The 16,265-nt window shown below is 50.5% G+C and overlaps 1 protein-coding gene across 1 annotated transcript; it reads right to left on the reverse strand.

Annotated features, from left to right (window-relative positions):
- Positions 1-60: 60 nt before the first annotated feature.
- Positions 61-11,404, reverse strand: UNC119B (unc-119 lipid binding chaperone B). The gene is made up of 5 exons (XM_045791551.2): positions 11,130-11,404; positions 8,439-8,552; positions 6,033-6,159; positions 5,735-5,907; positions 61-3,844 (listed from the first exon to the last, which is right to left on the reverse strand). The coding sequence occupies exons 1-5, from the start codon at positions 11,371-11,373 to the stop codon at positions 3,732-3,734; spliced, it is 771 nt and encodes a 256-aa protein (XP_045647507.2). The 5' UTR covers positions 11,374-11,404; the 3' UTR covers positions 61-3,731.
- Positions 11,405-16,265: the final 4,861 nt, after the last annotated feature.

Raw genomic sequence — 16,265 nt, forward strand, 5'->3', positions numbered from 1 at the left:
TCACACCTGCTCCCCCCAGCAACCCACGGGGCCCAGTCAGGGGACAAGAGAGGTTGCACGTACTGTGAAAATCTTTTATTACTGTCTCTTGTGGCAAAATAACATTTTGTACAAATAAGTCACCTAGTTTACTTTGGACACAAAGACAATACAAACTGGAATGAGGATCTTAGGTGAAGGGGAAAGAGGAGGAAGGACAGGTCATTGATGTTTCTTATATTCTGTGAAAAATAGATTTACAGGGGAAAAAATAGACTTTCACAACCTCAATGACTTTACATGATCCTTTGTAAAACAAGGAGTAAGTCCGCCTCCACCAGCCCCTTCCTGCGGCGGAGACGTCCTGTGACATGGAATGTGAGAAACGAGGAGCCCCGACCAGCGCTTACAGCAGGTGAAGCAGCGCCTCTGCATCGGGGATCCCCAGGCCCCGGCAAGGGATCTACGCTGTGGTTGTGGGGACAGACCGTCTCCAGTCCCCACACCTCCCTGCCACCATGGTGACAAGAGCCAGCCGAAGGGACTCGACAGAGAAAAAAAAGAGAGTACCCTGGGAGCCTACTGGGGGCGGCAGGACACACTAAGACAAGACCCCCCCAACTTGTCCACGGCACGCAGCCTACTAAATCCATCCCAGAAATGAATTCCACCTCAACTGGAAAAACAGGTGGACAATTCGCCGTCACTGCCATTTCAAGAATCACCAGTCTACGGTGAGCCCCAGCTTCCCTAAATCACTGCCCTTGTTGGAGAATCGGATGGCCCAAAGGCTGGAGGTGTCTTCCAGGAGTTCTGCAGGCCCCTGAAAACTTTCTCTGCAAGGTATCTCTGAGCTAACACAGGACAGGGCGGCCTACTTTAGCCCACAACTACTTTGATCGGTTATTTCTTCTGTTTGCTCTTCAGGACAGAATGAAATCAACAGGGATCTTCTTTGGAGAAGCGAGAAGGGTATCGCAGCCTTAAGGCTCCACGAGAAAAGAGGGATGCTCTTCCTGGAGATTCGAAGGCAGAGGGACAGGAGCAAGACGGCAGAGGCCCCGCGGCACCGGTGGGCCTGCCAGGCTGCTGCCATGTGTCCCTCCAGGAACTGCCGCTCAGATGCCAGCTCTGACAGGAGGCAGCGTCTCCCCGTGCACGTCACTTTCTTCCCTCCCCCTGTAGCACCCCCAAGACAACTGCTATCAACAGCCCCGATTCCTTAGGAACATGGCCTCCTGATTGAACTTCTGACTGCTTCGGCTACTTTCAGAGAAAGGACGACTTCCAATTCTCTCCCCACGTCAGATACAAAAGCTTGAACTCCAAATTCACCCTGGTTAACCCCCCCCCCATGAGTGGTGATGCTTCTCAAGATTTCCTGAGTAGTGAGACACAAAAATCCAGACTCCCAGGTACAGAAAACCAGACTGACCTTCTGGAGCAGATGGCATATCCCTGTCCCCCTGGGCACAGATGGAGCACACGGCCTCAAGATGGTCTCCAGTGAGACTAAGGCAAGCTAATGGGGAAGAGGATACAGCACTACTCAAGCCAGAACGCCTGCCTCCCCTGCCCTCCCCCTACCGAAGGCGAACACTGCATGTAAGAGACAGCCCACTAGTCCACAAGACGTGGTCTGCCCTGGGACACATTTCCAAGACGTACGCTATTGAGCAGAGCTCTGGACAGCTCCAGAAACCACATCCTAGATAATAATTTAATTTCAAATAGTAGACAATCTCCCGACGAGGTTACTGTCCCACAGAGAAGGAGTTATTCAGGACGCACACACAAACACGCTAAAGGAGCCACAGGGAGAAGCGAGGTAAGGAGGCGGTACTGCTGTCCGTCCACGGATGAGGAGGGAAGGAGGGCAATGCAGCTTTTCCCAGCAGCACGCGGGACAGAGCCACACATAAGGCACCTGGATTTGCAGTAGACTCCAGTTCTGAGATTCACCGGGTCCGGTGATGAGTAACCCATCTGCGGGGTGCCTGGTCTTGTCCCTGCCTCAGTGGTTGGATCCAGTGCCAGCACACAGGAGTAAGGGTTTCCTCAGCGAGAAAGCTGCCAGCATCTGGCACGGCCCAGACGCTGGCCTGGCACAGAGCACTTGGCCAAGGTTCAAGGCCACTCACACTCCAGAATCCGAAGAGGGAGCAACACTGGTTAGCGAATGCACAGGGGCTTCTGTGGCCAAGTGCTGGCCCTTCTGTCCTGGGCACCGTGTGGCCTTTGTCCCAAGCACCTTGGGAGACTGCTCTCCCTCGGCTACTACGATGCTTCACAGTGACTATTACCACATGCCCGGGCCCTTCCTCCTGCTACCTTTCTGTCAATGCTAAGCCCCAGCCACAGCGACAATCTTATCAGAGGGTCAGCCACCCCAGTCAGACCGCTGGGAGGAGCTGAGGCGGTAAGAGGCTATCTAGGAAAGGCCTGGGGACAAAAGTAGCCCATGAGGATGTGCAGGGAAGGTTTTCTAAGAACACCTTTCGAGAGCCACCTTGGCCCAGTTCATTCATCCTTTCCGAACACCCCAAAGCATTCCAACTAGGAGTATGAAGGATCAGAATACGCATTACTGAGGTCTGACCTGCCAGGATGGTCCCAGAAATTACTTCAGGAGAAGGTCGACAGGAAAATCCTCCTAAATAAGAAATCTACAAAGAGTCTCAGAGGCAAATCCGCACCAAAGCCAATCCTGCAGGCTCTCCTGTGCAGAGAAAATCAAATCCTCCTTTAAGTAGCTGCTGGTCCGTAACTATCCCGGGCCCCAACATGAGCCAGATTAGCCCCAGGAGTCTGTTTAATACTATCAGAATTCTAACCACACCTCACATATGCTGGGAACGCCACGGTCCTCTTATAAAACCTCCCTGAAAGAAGACTAGGGAAAAAACAAAAAACAAAACCCAACACGAAATACAAGGCCTGCTGTGGCCTCAAGAGATCCTACTGTTCCAGGAGCACAAAACTGACAGTCTGTTTCTGGAGAGACCCCAAAGTCGGGAGGCAGGACAAGCAGAGCAAGCTCATCTTTCCTCCGAAATGGCAACAGGGAGGCAGTGCCAGGCTGAAACCTCGGCGCATCCCCAGGGGAGCGGTGGAAGATCCTGAGGTCAGACAGAGAAGCAGGCCTCTCCACAACGTGGACCTTTCAGTTTGGCAACCCTAGCGGCCCCCGGCGCCCCCACTCTTGGCACCCCTCCACCACCTCCTTTCTTTCCAGTTGCCTTAGAACTACATACAAGCTGAGGTCAGACTACGTCAACAGCAACACTGTAAGTGAGAGGAGGAATCGCCTAGAAGAGGCCTACCTTTCAGCTTCTCACAGTGCCCAGGAATCTACGGAGAAGCCGCTGACCTGCGAGCCAGGCGGCCAGAGCCTCCTCACCCCGACACAGCTGCGCCTGCAGACACCCAGGCCATCAACACAAGCCGCAGGCGGCTAGGACTACAGGAAAAGACACTTGCTTTTTTCTCTGGACTCCAGGAGCCTTACCCTAATCCTTACTTTACTCTAGTACCTCTGCGACCTATGGGGCAGGGAAAAGGGAAGAGGAAATACTGCGGAAGAAAACACAGCACTGCTTGGCACATCTCTTGAGTACAGGAAACTACCACCCCAGCCTTGGCTTCCTGGGACCAGGTTCCAGACGTGTGGTGACGAACAGCAGGCTCAACCAGCTCCGTGTGCCAAGACCTTGGGCCACAGCAAAGCACCGCCCCGTCTGCTCCTGCAGCAGTCACTGGCCTCCGTTATAGGCATAGTCAGCCTTGTTGTGCATTATCAGCTTGTTGTCAACAAAGTAGAAGCTGTCAGAACGGGTCTCGTAGGGATTTTCAATCATCAGACGAACTGCAAGTCGGAGAGAGGGAAACAGCAAAGACATATGTGAGAGTCTGCCCCAGGGGCTGGGTGGGGAAAACGTAGTATCCCCTCTCTCATTCATGAGCCAGGCCTCCAGAACGTGTGAGTATACTCTGCCAGAGTCACGAGGTCGGAACGGGGCGGGGGGGGGGGGGGTGGGCGGGGGGGGCGGGGGGGGGGGCTTGGAGAACCAGAGAGAACCACAGAGGCCCCCAAATTAAACACGATACCCACTTCAACATAAGGAGGCGATCAACTCTGACGTGGCGCTCCTTGGGCATCTCCAGCCCTTAATCAGAACCCCAGGGAAACGGGATTACCCTTTGGCCAACAAGGCCCACCGAAGACTGTTTATTCAGTACTTCTGGTCTGTTCCCCACCTCTAGACATTCTGGTCCAAATTCCAAAAGCTGTGCCTTACTGTGCCCACTTCCCACGGGCACCCCTGACAACCAAAGGAAGCCTAGGAGTGTATGGGGGGGGGCGGGCTGGGGCACAAAGTGCGAGGAGCCTTTCATAGGCATGGCTCAGGGTATTAACTTGCAAATGACCCAGCAAAAGATCTGCTTGTCTTGGGATCCAGATTTCAAGCTTCTGTTTGCTCAGGCAACTGCCCAGCCATCTTTAGCCATACTAGAGTGAAGATAATTCATGGTCACTACCTCTGGTCAGTTTTGAGTTCATGACCATATGCTATTTCAGTTCCTCTGGAGAAACCGCTTGTTTACCACAGTTCTCAGAAGATGAAATGGATTGTTTAAAGTCCTTTGAACCCACTCAGGCCAAAGTTATTTGGTTTATATCCAGAATATTAACCTCCACACTCTTTCAGCTCATTTGGTTTCAAGAAGAAAAGTTCTACCAACTTGGGTAAAAACTTGAAATGCTACGCATAACCCCTTCTCATGAGATCTACATACTCCGGCCCAGCTTGGGTCCCCGGATCAGATGCTGTCGTGAACAGCCTGCCCTGTGGGCAATCCTCGTTTTACCTGGGAACAGCACTGTCAACATGAGTGAGAATATTCTGGTTTTTGGAATGTAACAGTTTTAAGAACCTGGGATTCTGAGAAAATCAGTCAGTGTATGTAGATCCTTCCCTACAACTCAGCCCAACTCCCCCCACTACTCACAGGATCCTGCTCACATTCTCACTGTTCTGGAGCCATTTTCCCCGGTTACCAACAGAGAATGGTGACCCAAGAGAGCTCCACCAGAGTCACAGGGACTGATAAAGCCCGTTCTTTCTCTTGAGGAGTCCACCTCTTCCCCTGCCTCAGCTTCTCCCTCTGGTGCCTCCCCAGTTTTTCCTCCTCTGAACAATAGGATTACTCTTCCTAAGACATGGCTTCCACCCGGCCACTCCTGCTGCTCCAAACTCTGTAACAATTCCCTATTTCCTGCGGATCTATTCTGACAGCAGAGGATGAGAAAGGCCTCTGATTCTAGTTAGCCCCCAGCTTCACTTCTGCCTCTGACTAAGGAGAAAGGGGAAGGCGAACAAGGAGTTCCGGGCAGGAGCCAATGACTAGAACACAGTGGAAAACCAAGTGGCTCGGAGAAGCGCTCCAGCTAACCCTAGGTCCGGGGATCGTCACGGGCCTCCCCTCAACTCCCTCAGTCACCCCCTTTCCCGCAGCAGGCACCTAAAGCAGACGGCTGGCATCATTAAAACCTTTGATGCTCCCATACAGGCAGAGCTTGAAACCCTAGACAGGAGCGCTAGGAAATGAGAAGCCTGAGGTCAAATGCCTAGAGAGGCATCACGTCATCACCTCCCTCCTCTGCCAAATGAGGGCGTTGGACCAGACGGACTCCAAGGTTTGTTCCTTCTAGCCCTAAGAATCTAGAACGGTACAGAATTCAGGGGATACATACTGACATCCTCAGAAAGCTGGGGAAACTCATAGATATGTTCACAAGTGTTCCTACTACTGGGGATGCAGAAGCCGAAATCGAAGTCAAAGTTTTTCAGCAAGCGTTCCCGGAAATAGTGCCGCTCGATCATCCGGAAGTTTGACACAGGTTTGTCTCCCACTGTGAACTCCACTCTGCAAAATAAATCTCTGTGAGCCCTACTTGGCCTTCTCCCTCCTCTAAAGCCAATCCAGAACCCATTGAGAACATTCTTTGTGGACAAGCGACTGTTCTCCCCTCCAGAAACACCGGTACTCACGTCGCCCCGACTGTCCGGAGGCGGAGAAAGGCTGGTGTGAACTGATAGCGGACAAAACGTCCTGCACTGATATCCACGTCTCCACCTTCGTTCTCCTCCTCCTCCTCCTCCTCCTCCTCCTCTTGGTCTGAAAGAGCACACAGAATCTTGAACGTACTGTCGCAGCACCACGGGTCCCAACAGCACAACCAACGAACGGTACTAACACCCACAGCAGGATGGCCATTATTCACTGCGCATTTGCTACATATGGGGCCTTGTGCTGATCACTTCCCAGAATCCTCAGAGCAACCCTGTGGGGGGTCATCATCATCTCTATGTTACAGATCAGGACGCAGCAGCTCAGACTTGAAGTTACATGTCCAAAGTCCCCCAAATAGTAAATGGAGGAAGTGGGGATTTGAACCCAGGGACTCGAAGCTTGTTCTCAAACGCTAAGCTATTTACCTTTTATGTAGTCTAGGGGCTTGGGCCATATCCTAAGAGAGCCAGCCTGAAATACAAGCCAGGTGCTAGGCCCCTGGCATGGTCGACGGCATACAGACACGTCTGCTGGTGACAAGGCTGCAGTGCTAGCCGCCAACCAGAAAAATGAGACTACAAAGGTTGAAACTAGTCAAAAGGCCAGTTCAAAGAACGCAAAAATTTCTGACAGGCAGCAAAGATAACCCCTAGAAATAATCTTGTTATTTAAATGGAAGATACCGGCCTACAGTCTTGGGGTACCCCAGGCCACACCCAAGTCCAACACTGACCACCTGGGAAAGTGAGGCAGACGGGCAATGGACCAACGTGTGGGACCTGAACGAGGACGAGTCTAGTCCATTCCCAAAGCCAGAATGTAGAAGTTTTGTAAAATGAATCAGAGAACCATTCTAATGTGAAAAACAAGGGAGTTCCCACTAGTAGCCATCCAGAGTCCAGTTTCTCCAGGTATAGGCTGAATGTGGGTGCAACTTATGTCTTTTTTAGCCCCAAACATCTCCGCCTATGACAACCCCAAGAGCATATGGGGAACCAGACTGAGCAGAGGTTCCAAGCCAGCCACTCGAAAGTCCTCCCTCCAACAGTGTGATTCAGAGACAATCAGACCAAATCGTCTCAGGCATTCGAACTCATCAGAACAAGTGCAGCAGGAGGTACTAATTAGGCAGGAGCACAGTCTAAGTGAATCAAGATCCCTAAAGGTAAAGGCTGAAGAAGTTGAAAATCAAGGTATTTTTACAGGATCTCAAACTGACTTCTTGAGATAGTTCAATTCTGTACTGAAATGACTACTGTGGGCCCAGCTTAACCCAAATCCACACATCTGAAGGAGCCCTGGGGTCCTCCAAACATCTGAAGTGCCAGGATGTGTCGCTTAGGGATGTGAGCGCCACAGACCCAGGAAGCTGGTTGGCCCGGATCCTCCCAACACCAGCTAAGTACCCTCAAGCTGGAGCCGTTAGGTGCCTTGGTCAGCCCTAGATTATGAGAGCACAAAGGATGCCGGATGGGGTGAGAAGACCAGGGCTCCAGCCTTGGCTGGACAATGAACCCAACCTGAGACCTTCTCAGGAAAGCCTTTTGACCCACCTGGGATACTACCTGCTTTAACAAATTTACAGGCTCTTTCTGAGCAGCAAATCGGATGCAAAAAGAATTACTAATACAGACTTCAGTGACTACTCTGCAGTCATCTGAGCTGGTGTTCTAATAACTAACGCCAGAGGGTGCTCTGTCTCCGGTGATGAGCTCCAAGACTGCCCTGTGGTCCCCTAGCCGGGAATGAGTCACCCTGGGAGTGCATCACAAGCACCGGAAGCATCTATTCAAAGCTACTTTAAGGAATCCCAAGTAGTTCATAGGTCTGGGCTTTCTGTTCATCCAGAAAATGGTGAAGATTAAAATCCAAACTAGGACTTACAGGGAAATAGGAGGCACTGATTAAAGGAAAGCAAGGGAGAAGACAGGGGGGCCTGGACCGGGACCCTGAGCATCACCCTTCCAGTGTCCCCAGGACACAAGGTTCAGGGGTGCTTTCCTCATTCCACTTTAATTCCAAGGCTTCCTTTCCTAAGTGGAGGCAACGCGGTAAGATAAACGAGCACAGGACCTTAGGAAAGTCACTTGGAAATTCTGGGCCTCATTTTCCTTATCTGTAAAATGGGTATAATAGCTCCTCCCAGAAACGTGAGGATTACATGGCCTGATGCAAACAGAAACATGTGTACAACCAGCAGAGGGCAGATACTCAACAAACACCAGCCTCTCAGGGCAGCTTCCAACCAGCAGGGCCCAGCAGGCCAGGCTTCAGGATGGGTGTGGCAGGGGACTTGCTGGGGTCCTCGTCCCAGGATGCAATGGCTCACACAAACAGGAGCCTCAGAGACCTTCTCACGTGGCTGCAACAATACTGAGGCCTACCTGAAACACAGGGTTTGGCAATCTCAAAGAGCACTGTCCCTGTCTCCAAGTCTCGAATTTTGAAACGAGTGAAATCAATACTGTAGATGTTATCTTCGGGTTTACATAAATAATCTGAAAATAAGAGAGAAAGACACAAATGCTGTTTAATAATCCTCCAAAACTACCATTTCTTTCTTGGTCAAGTTTTGAAGCAAACTCAGGGTTTTTCTTCTTACACAATTCACTTAAAATACACCCAAAAACTTCCTCTTATGTTATAAGCAAAAGTTGCGTGAAGAGAATAAGGGGATTGAAGAAAGAAAAAAAGAGCGTGGATTTGGATGGGACAAAAGATTATCACAACACTTTTAGAAACAGGAATAATATAAGGGGCTTCCTTTGGAAACACCCCAAAAATGGCCTACAAAGCTTTCATGATCTATTAACTTGATGTCACAGCAGGAGAGAATTTTTTTACAATTCCATTTTAAAACATTTACGATGATCTAATGGCCAATATAGTGCCGGTCTGCCAGCTGTGAGTATCGCACAGCAGAGATTAGCAAACGTTTTCTGTAACGGGCCACATCATAAATAATTTAGACTTTGGGGCCACACTGTCTCTGTCACAACTACTCAACTCTGTCACTGCAGCGAAAAGCGGTCGCAGACAACCTACAAATAAATGAGCATGGCTGTAGTCCAATAAAACTATTTACAGACACTGAAACGTGAATTGCATATAACCATGCGTGCCGAGATTTTTTTTCCTCAACTATTTAAAAATGTAAAAACCATTCTTAGCTTGTGGACTGTATAAAATGAGGCAGTGGGCCATACCTACACAGGTGACAGGGCAGATCTGCTGGGAGGGCACTAGGCCAAAGGGAAGTGGAGCCTGTGACAACCTGAGCAGCTGGTCAGAATGGTACTGATCATAGGAAACTTCCCTGATTTCTTTCTACGACGACTCCTGAGAGCATCTTCTCCACAGCTCACTTGAGCACTTTTTCTTACATTGTCTGCTTGTGTCAGTTGTTCCATGTTTTACAAGCTGTCTCTCCGGTAATACGGCCAACTTGAGAGCCGCTGATTACTTTGTAAATCCTAAAAAGACTCAGATGGGTTCTGCACCTCGGAGGGTATTCAATAAATAACTTGCTGAACGGAACAGACTTGAACACAATCCAGAGGTCACCAAGCTCTGACCTGTGGCTTTCTCCAGCAGGCTGCTGGGGTGAGTTTGAGCAAGAGCACCGATCCGAGTGCCCACTGAGAATGCCGCTTAGGGACAGGCAGGAGAATGGCCTGACTGACCCTGATATCAGCAGAAAGCAGGAGGCTAGAAAGCTCAGGTGATGAGCACTTCTGGACCTTCAGAGCCCCAAATGAAAACGGGGATAGAATAGAAGTAGCGTTTTCCCAATGTTTCAATAAACTGAACAGCAAGACCTTCTAAAGATATACTCAGGCATGCAAAGGACAGGCCCAACCTAATGGAAAGTGGGTGGGGACGATGAAATATCCAGAATCAAGTTAAACCTATCAGGAGATGGGAATTCCTTTTCATACGGGCTGGACCAAGGCCCACTGTCTAAACTCCCACCCCTAAATCACTAGAGCTGCCACCAGTTACCTGAGGTACACCTAAGCAACCCCGGGCTGACAGCTAAAGCAATTCAGCGGGTGACACTGTGGCAGCCTTAGATCCATGGAGGGGGTGCTGGTGCGGCAGGGTTAGAAGTCTGGAGGGCCTGCAAGGATGGGCAGGGCAAGCAGGGTCTAAGGGGGGGGGGGGGTAGCAGCAAGAGAAAGAACCGCAAGTCAGGGCTTGGCTTGGAAGAGAACATAAAAGGGGAGGAGAACTAAGACAGGGTGGGCAATGTATTTCTTCCCACCCTTCCTTATTAACAACAAAACCGTGTAGGATGGCTGCATTTTAGGCAAGAAATGCATTTCTTAAACCCTGACACATTCTTAATTCACTAAAACAGGTGTCAAAAGCAGGATTCACATTTTGGACTGTGTACATAAACTGAAACTTTATTAACATATTTTCTAATGTGGCAGTTTTAAATTTACATGAAATGCCACGGCAATGTCTGAGGAAGGAAGGGCCCCTCTGCACACAAAGGGGCAAGGCTTGGGACCAAAGGAGTAAGGGGGCCAAGGCAGGCTGGAGAGGGGGCTGTAAGGGGATGGAGTGGAAGGAAAGGCAGAGAAAGCAGGTAGGGGTCTGGGCGGGCAGAGACTGCAAAGGCTGGGAGTGGGCAGGCTGAGGGAGCCTGGCTGAGCAGGAACTTCACTGATACCCGTGGGTCTTCCAGGACGAGGGTGCAGCGGTCCCACTTAACCAGGATCAGGAGGTTCCGGTTACGCTAATGGGGCTCCCTACCCAAACGGATCCAGCTGAGGCGGGTAAGGGTCGGGCCTGGAGGCCCAGCTGGGGCCCGCCGAGGAGGAGCCTGGCGTGGCCGGGCACAGGGGAGCGCGGTCAAGCTCAAGGAGAGCCCCTTCCCAACCAGGTCTGGGTGAGGGTGGGGAGCGTAGAGCCGGCCCGGCAGAGCGGCGAACTACGCGGCCTGGCCGGCCGGGGGGGGCCTGGGTGGACCCCCGGGCCGGTCAGACGGCGAGCGGCCGGCTCCGCTGAGGGCGACAAGGGGCCCGGGGCCCGGTGCGAGGGCAGGGCGCGGTCGGGCCGGCACTCACTCTCGGTGACCCGGCTGAGGCGCAGGACGTGCTCGGGCCGGATGGTGTCCAGAGCCAGCAACTCCTGCTCCGTGACCGCCGCCCCGACGCCATCCTCTGCCGCGTGGTGGGGCGCCTGCCGCCGCGCCTTGAGTCGGTTTAGGACGCCGCCGCCCGCCTTCTTCTTCTCTTCCTTGCCGGCCACCAGCCCCCCGGGCCCAGCCGCCGACCCCGCGGCCGCAGTCTTCGGGTTCAACCCGCTCATCGCTCCGCCGCCAAGATGGCCGCCGCCTCCGCAGCGCCGTAACTATGGAGAGCGGGGGCGGGGCCCGGGGGGGTGTGGCACCTGGGGGGGAGGGGAGGGAGGGGAGGGGGTGGGGCCTGCGGGGCAGTGGCCAGCAGCCGCCTGCTCGGCCAGCTGGGTCCCAGCCAGGTGGTGAGCCCTAGGGGCGGCCGGGGGTGCTAACCCCCCAGACTCCATCAGGCCCCCAAGGTCACCCCAAATGTCTTTAAAATATTTCATACAGTCAAATGACTTTCTGTCATATAAACTAGACAAGGCATCTTGAGGAAATATTTTCTAATCCTGTAGCACAGAAGTTAAAACAGTGCTTGCTATGCAAAAGCGGCTTTCCAATTAGATTACCATTTCTAAACCCTACTGTGCCAAGCTTTGAGCTAGACATCGGGCTAGACAACAGGAAATGTGAGAATGTGAGTAAGGACACCTTATTCACTATTGTATCCTGAGAGTATAGCTAATGCCTGACACAGTAGGTGCTCAATAATGACTATATGAGTGCGTGAAGGAATGCACCACCATGAAGGAGCCCCCCCCCCTTTGTTAGTGAAGGCTGTGAAGTACATAACTCATTATGTGGACCTTCCTCTTGACCAGCCCAGTATGAATGAACTAGAAGACAAGCCAGACTGCTAACTGCTCTAACAGAGGTACAGCAACGGTGCTACCAGAGCACAAAGGAGTGGTCTGGCCGATTCGGTAGAGGCTTCACAGAGGTAACCTTTGCACGGGACCCTGGAAGTTAATCATGATTTCACTAAGTGGATGAGGTGGGCCAAGGGATTGGGTGGGTGGGCAGAGGGTGTTAGGTTAAGGCTGCCCTCTCACACCCCAAGTGGCTCCTTCTCTAGGGATTCTGGGTCAACAGTCTTCTGTGTTAGAGGACTGGGCCCGACTGTTGTACCGTGTCTGCTAGGTCTGATATCACCTCTCAGGCAGACTTAGACCAGAGTGAAACTCCACCCCTCTCTTCACGACCAGCTTCGAGACTTGGTTTATGCCAGGGCTTGCTGGGTCCCTTTCACCTTATGTAAGGGGCTTGGGAGGGGCTGACAGGCCTAGCCTCGTTCCTGGACAAAATCCAAACCTGACTCCATCCCAGCTGCCCAGCCTTGTGGAACAGTATGTGGCCAAGTTCCTATCTAAATGCTGCCCTATCTTCGAGAGATTACCACTGGGTAGCATTTACCAAACCATTCAGGAAAAATCTCATTTATTTATTTTATTTATTTATTTATTTATTTGAGAGAGAGAGAGAGAGATCACTAGCAGGGGGAAGGGTAGAGGGAGAAGCAGACTCCCCGTTGAGCAGGCAGCCTGATGCAGCACTCAATCCCAGGACCCTGGGATCATGACCTGAGCCGAACGCAGTCAGTTAACTGACTGAGCCACCCAGGTGACCAGTTCAGGAAAATTTTAATAGGTGTGTACAAAGAATTAAAATCCTTCCCTTCGCAAACAACTCTTTTTAAACCACTCAGCAGTGAGTGGTTGCTGAAGAGTTTCCAGAACTTTTAATATGCTACTTAATTGTGAATCACCAGAAGGGAGGCTCAGCAGGCAGCCATTTCCCACACTCACTTGCGCACTAAACGTTTGTTCTCAGAACACCGGGACTAGTTACCTGGATCCCCACTTTTCTTTCTAGGGATCACAACAAATGTATTAACCCCCTTACCTGCAACTTCAGATCGTTTAGCACAAAGATGTTTATCACAGGACCATTTCTAACACTGAAAAATCAAAATAAACTACAGTTGCAGCCATTCATGTTATGCAGCTGTTAGAAAGAACGAGATCCATCTATATATACCAGAGAGAGAGCTTAAAGATATATTAAGGGGGGGGGGAACAAGGCATAGAATCCCATTTGTTTAAAATAGAAAGGACATGAATATATGGATTTGTATTTGTGACTGCACAGGAAGAGGTCTGGAAATGCACTAAAGTGTTAACTGCGGTTCCCTCTGAGGAGAGTATTGGAAGGAACTAAAAAGGGAATATATTCACTTTTGACACGAGGGCTACTTATGTACTGTTTTATCACCGCAGGCATATGGTCATGGGCTGCTTGTATATTAAAAAAATATATATCTTAGGATCTCTGTCTGGAAGAAAATGCTAAGCCAAAGTAGCCTTATCTTCTCTTAAAATTTAAAAGCAACTTCACACGTGATCACTTTTTTCTGCTCAAAAGAAAGTTAAATAAAAACTGCCATATAAGGGAGTTAGGGCCTGTACTCTCTCAGGACACCACCTATGAATTGTGATTAAAAGGAAAAGGCTGTCCTTAGAAAACACACACAAAAATAATACGTGTATATAATATAGTGTATGTATTATAATATATATACATATGGAGTAGGAAAAATAAGGGCTATAAACTCCAATCTGCCTGTGCTTCTCTTCATCAAATCTTCCTAAGGTGTATCAAAAGGCTCTTTTAAAAATTTTTTACATAATACATAGTACGTAAACTCACACTGTGTTTGGGAGAAAGAGGACAACAGAGATCTACCGCACTAAACAGTAACCCCAAGGTTTCCCTGCGCTAGACAGGTGAAGAGCGGCCTGATGGAAAGGATGGATGGCCTTCCTTTCACCCCAGCTCCAAGCTCTGCAAGTCCCTCTCCTTTAGCTGGTTGTTTTCCTCGCTGTAAGAGGTGTGACAGTGGCTGTTCTCTGGGACAGTCCCAGGGTAGCCAGGCAGTCTGCCTCAAATCAGGCCAGGCAGGTGGGGCCTGGAGCTGGTGCCGCCAAGGTAAGCAAGACATCAGAGGGCTTTTTTCTGCAAAGACTGGGAAATTGAGTCCTCCTTCCTACTGCCTCCTGAAGGTGCCATGCATCGAATCAGCGGGTCAGGCTGGGGCTGCAGGAATGCCTTGTGGTCTGGGACTGAGAGCTGGTAATTTCCCTAGTACCCAAGTCACCACTCTCCCTGGCTGAGGGTTGTTTTTACAAAGCATTAATTTATTAATTAATGCCACCTGTTTCCAAAAAGGGTATCTGGCCTATTTCCAAGTCAATACAGCACAAGATTGGTGAGTGAAAACTCATGGAGCCTTGTGGAGGGCACGACTTTCAAATTTGTAAATGCATGTACTGTTTGACCTAGTAATTCCTTAATGGAGTCTAAGAAACACTTGCATGTGTGCACAATAAATGTGAAAATATGTGCATATGGACATATATAAAAATACATATAAAAGGAAATACACACACCAGACTGTCACCTGTATTAACCTCTAGGGATCAGACAGGTAGGTATGAGAATGATTGAGTTTTCACATTTTGCAACCCATATAACTTTAAAAATATACATATATGTTTATGCATTTCCTGTATCCCTTAGTCTTAAAGGGTTACTTTTTTTTTTTTTTAAGATTTTATTTATTTATTTGACAGAGAGAGACAGCCAGCGAGAGAGGGAACACAAGCAAGGGGAGTGGGAGAGGAAGAAGCAGGCTCCTGGCAGAGAAGCCTGATGTGGGGCTCGATCCCAGAACGCTGGGATCACGCCCTGAGCCAAAGGCAGACGCTTAACGACTGCGCCACCCAGGCTCCCCTTAAAGGGTTACTTTCTTTCCCAGAGAAGGAATATGATAAACTTCCACGTAACCATCACCCAGCATCATTAGTTATCTTCATTCACACAGTTCTTTTTATTTTTTAGATTTTATTTATTTGAGAGAGAGAGAGAGAGAGTGAGAGAGAGAGTAAGAGGGAAGAGGGTCAGAGGGAGAAGCAGACTCCCCACTGAGCAGGGAGCCCGACGCGGGACTTGATCCTGGGACTCGATCCTGGGACTCCAGGATCGTGACCTGAGCCAAAGGCAGTTGCTCAACCAACTGAGCCACCCAGTCAGCCAAACAGTTCCTTTTAAAGAAAAGCCCATGGTGGCGTTGAGACCACAAGTGTGCGGTCCGACAGTCCCAGTCCTCACTCTGCCACTGACCAGCTGGGGGACTTTGCATGGGTCATCTATCCCCTCTGACACTTCCTTTCCTCCTTTATAAGTCGAGCTAGTCATGCGTCTCCCCTAGGGCTGTAGTGAAGCAGAGACGAGAAACAGCAAAGAAAAGCAAAAAGCACGATGCTGGTGCCAGGTAGTGTGTCTCATGAATGGTCACTATGCCAACCTATTTCTGCGGCCTTTCTGCAGGACCCCTCTGCCAAGGGCAGGCACGCCGGACGGGGAGAAGACATGGAGCTGGACGGGAGAGCGTGTTGACTGGAAAGAGCTGAGGGGAAACGAGCTGGGGAACCAGGCTTGAGGAAGCGACACATGGACTTCAGGGGCAACAGCAAGGAAACCTAGGAGAGCAAGTCTTAGCACCAGGCCAAGCCAAAAAGCAAGTGGGGTTAATTTTACTAACATATACATGGGTAGCAACAAACAAAACTACAACTCTTGGGCCAGAGTCCTGCAGTGAGGTGCCTGCCATCTCAGGTTGCTAGAGAGCAGAGGCAATCCTGCTCCAGAACCTCCCTGCTCCACCTCCTCTCTGCCTTGACCCCTCACCACTGCTAACAGCAACAAGCTTTCCAGTAAATGTGGGGGAAACTCATCTCTCTTCCTCTATAAGGGGTGGAGGGGGGTGGGGTACTAAGTATGGAGAAAGGTCCGGCACACCGGCTCCAGCCAACCGGGAGCCTGATTTCCTTAGCGAGATTAAGATCTGGACCCAAGGAGTGGTTTAACCCAACCCCCAGCACTTGGCCTAAGATCTTCTGTCAGACAGTTTTCCTCCCTGCAACTCCCTAGAGCAAGGCTTCTTCAGGTCTCTTCCCCCATTTGGCAGCTCATGGAAAGCTACTTGAAATAGTAACAGCCAGGTCTGAATTAGCAAAGAACT

Source organism: Ursus americanus, chromosome 30 (assembly GCF_024610735.1).
Source record: "Ursus americanus isolate L20-20 chromosome 30, mUrsAme1.1.p, whole genome shotgun sequence".
Classification (NCBI taxonomy): Eukaryota; Metazoa; Chordata; class Mammalia; order Carnivora; family Ursidae; genus Ursus; species Ursus americanus.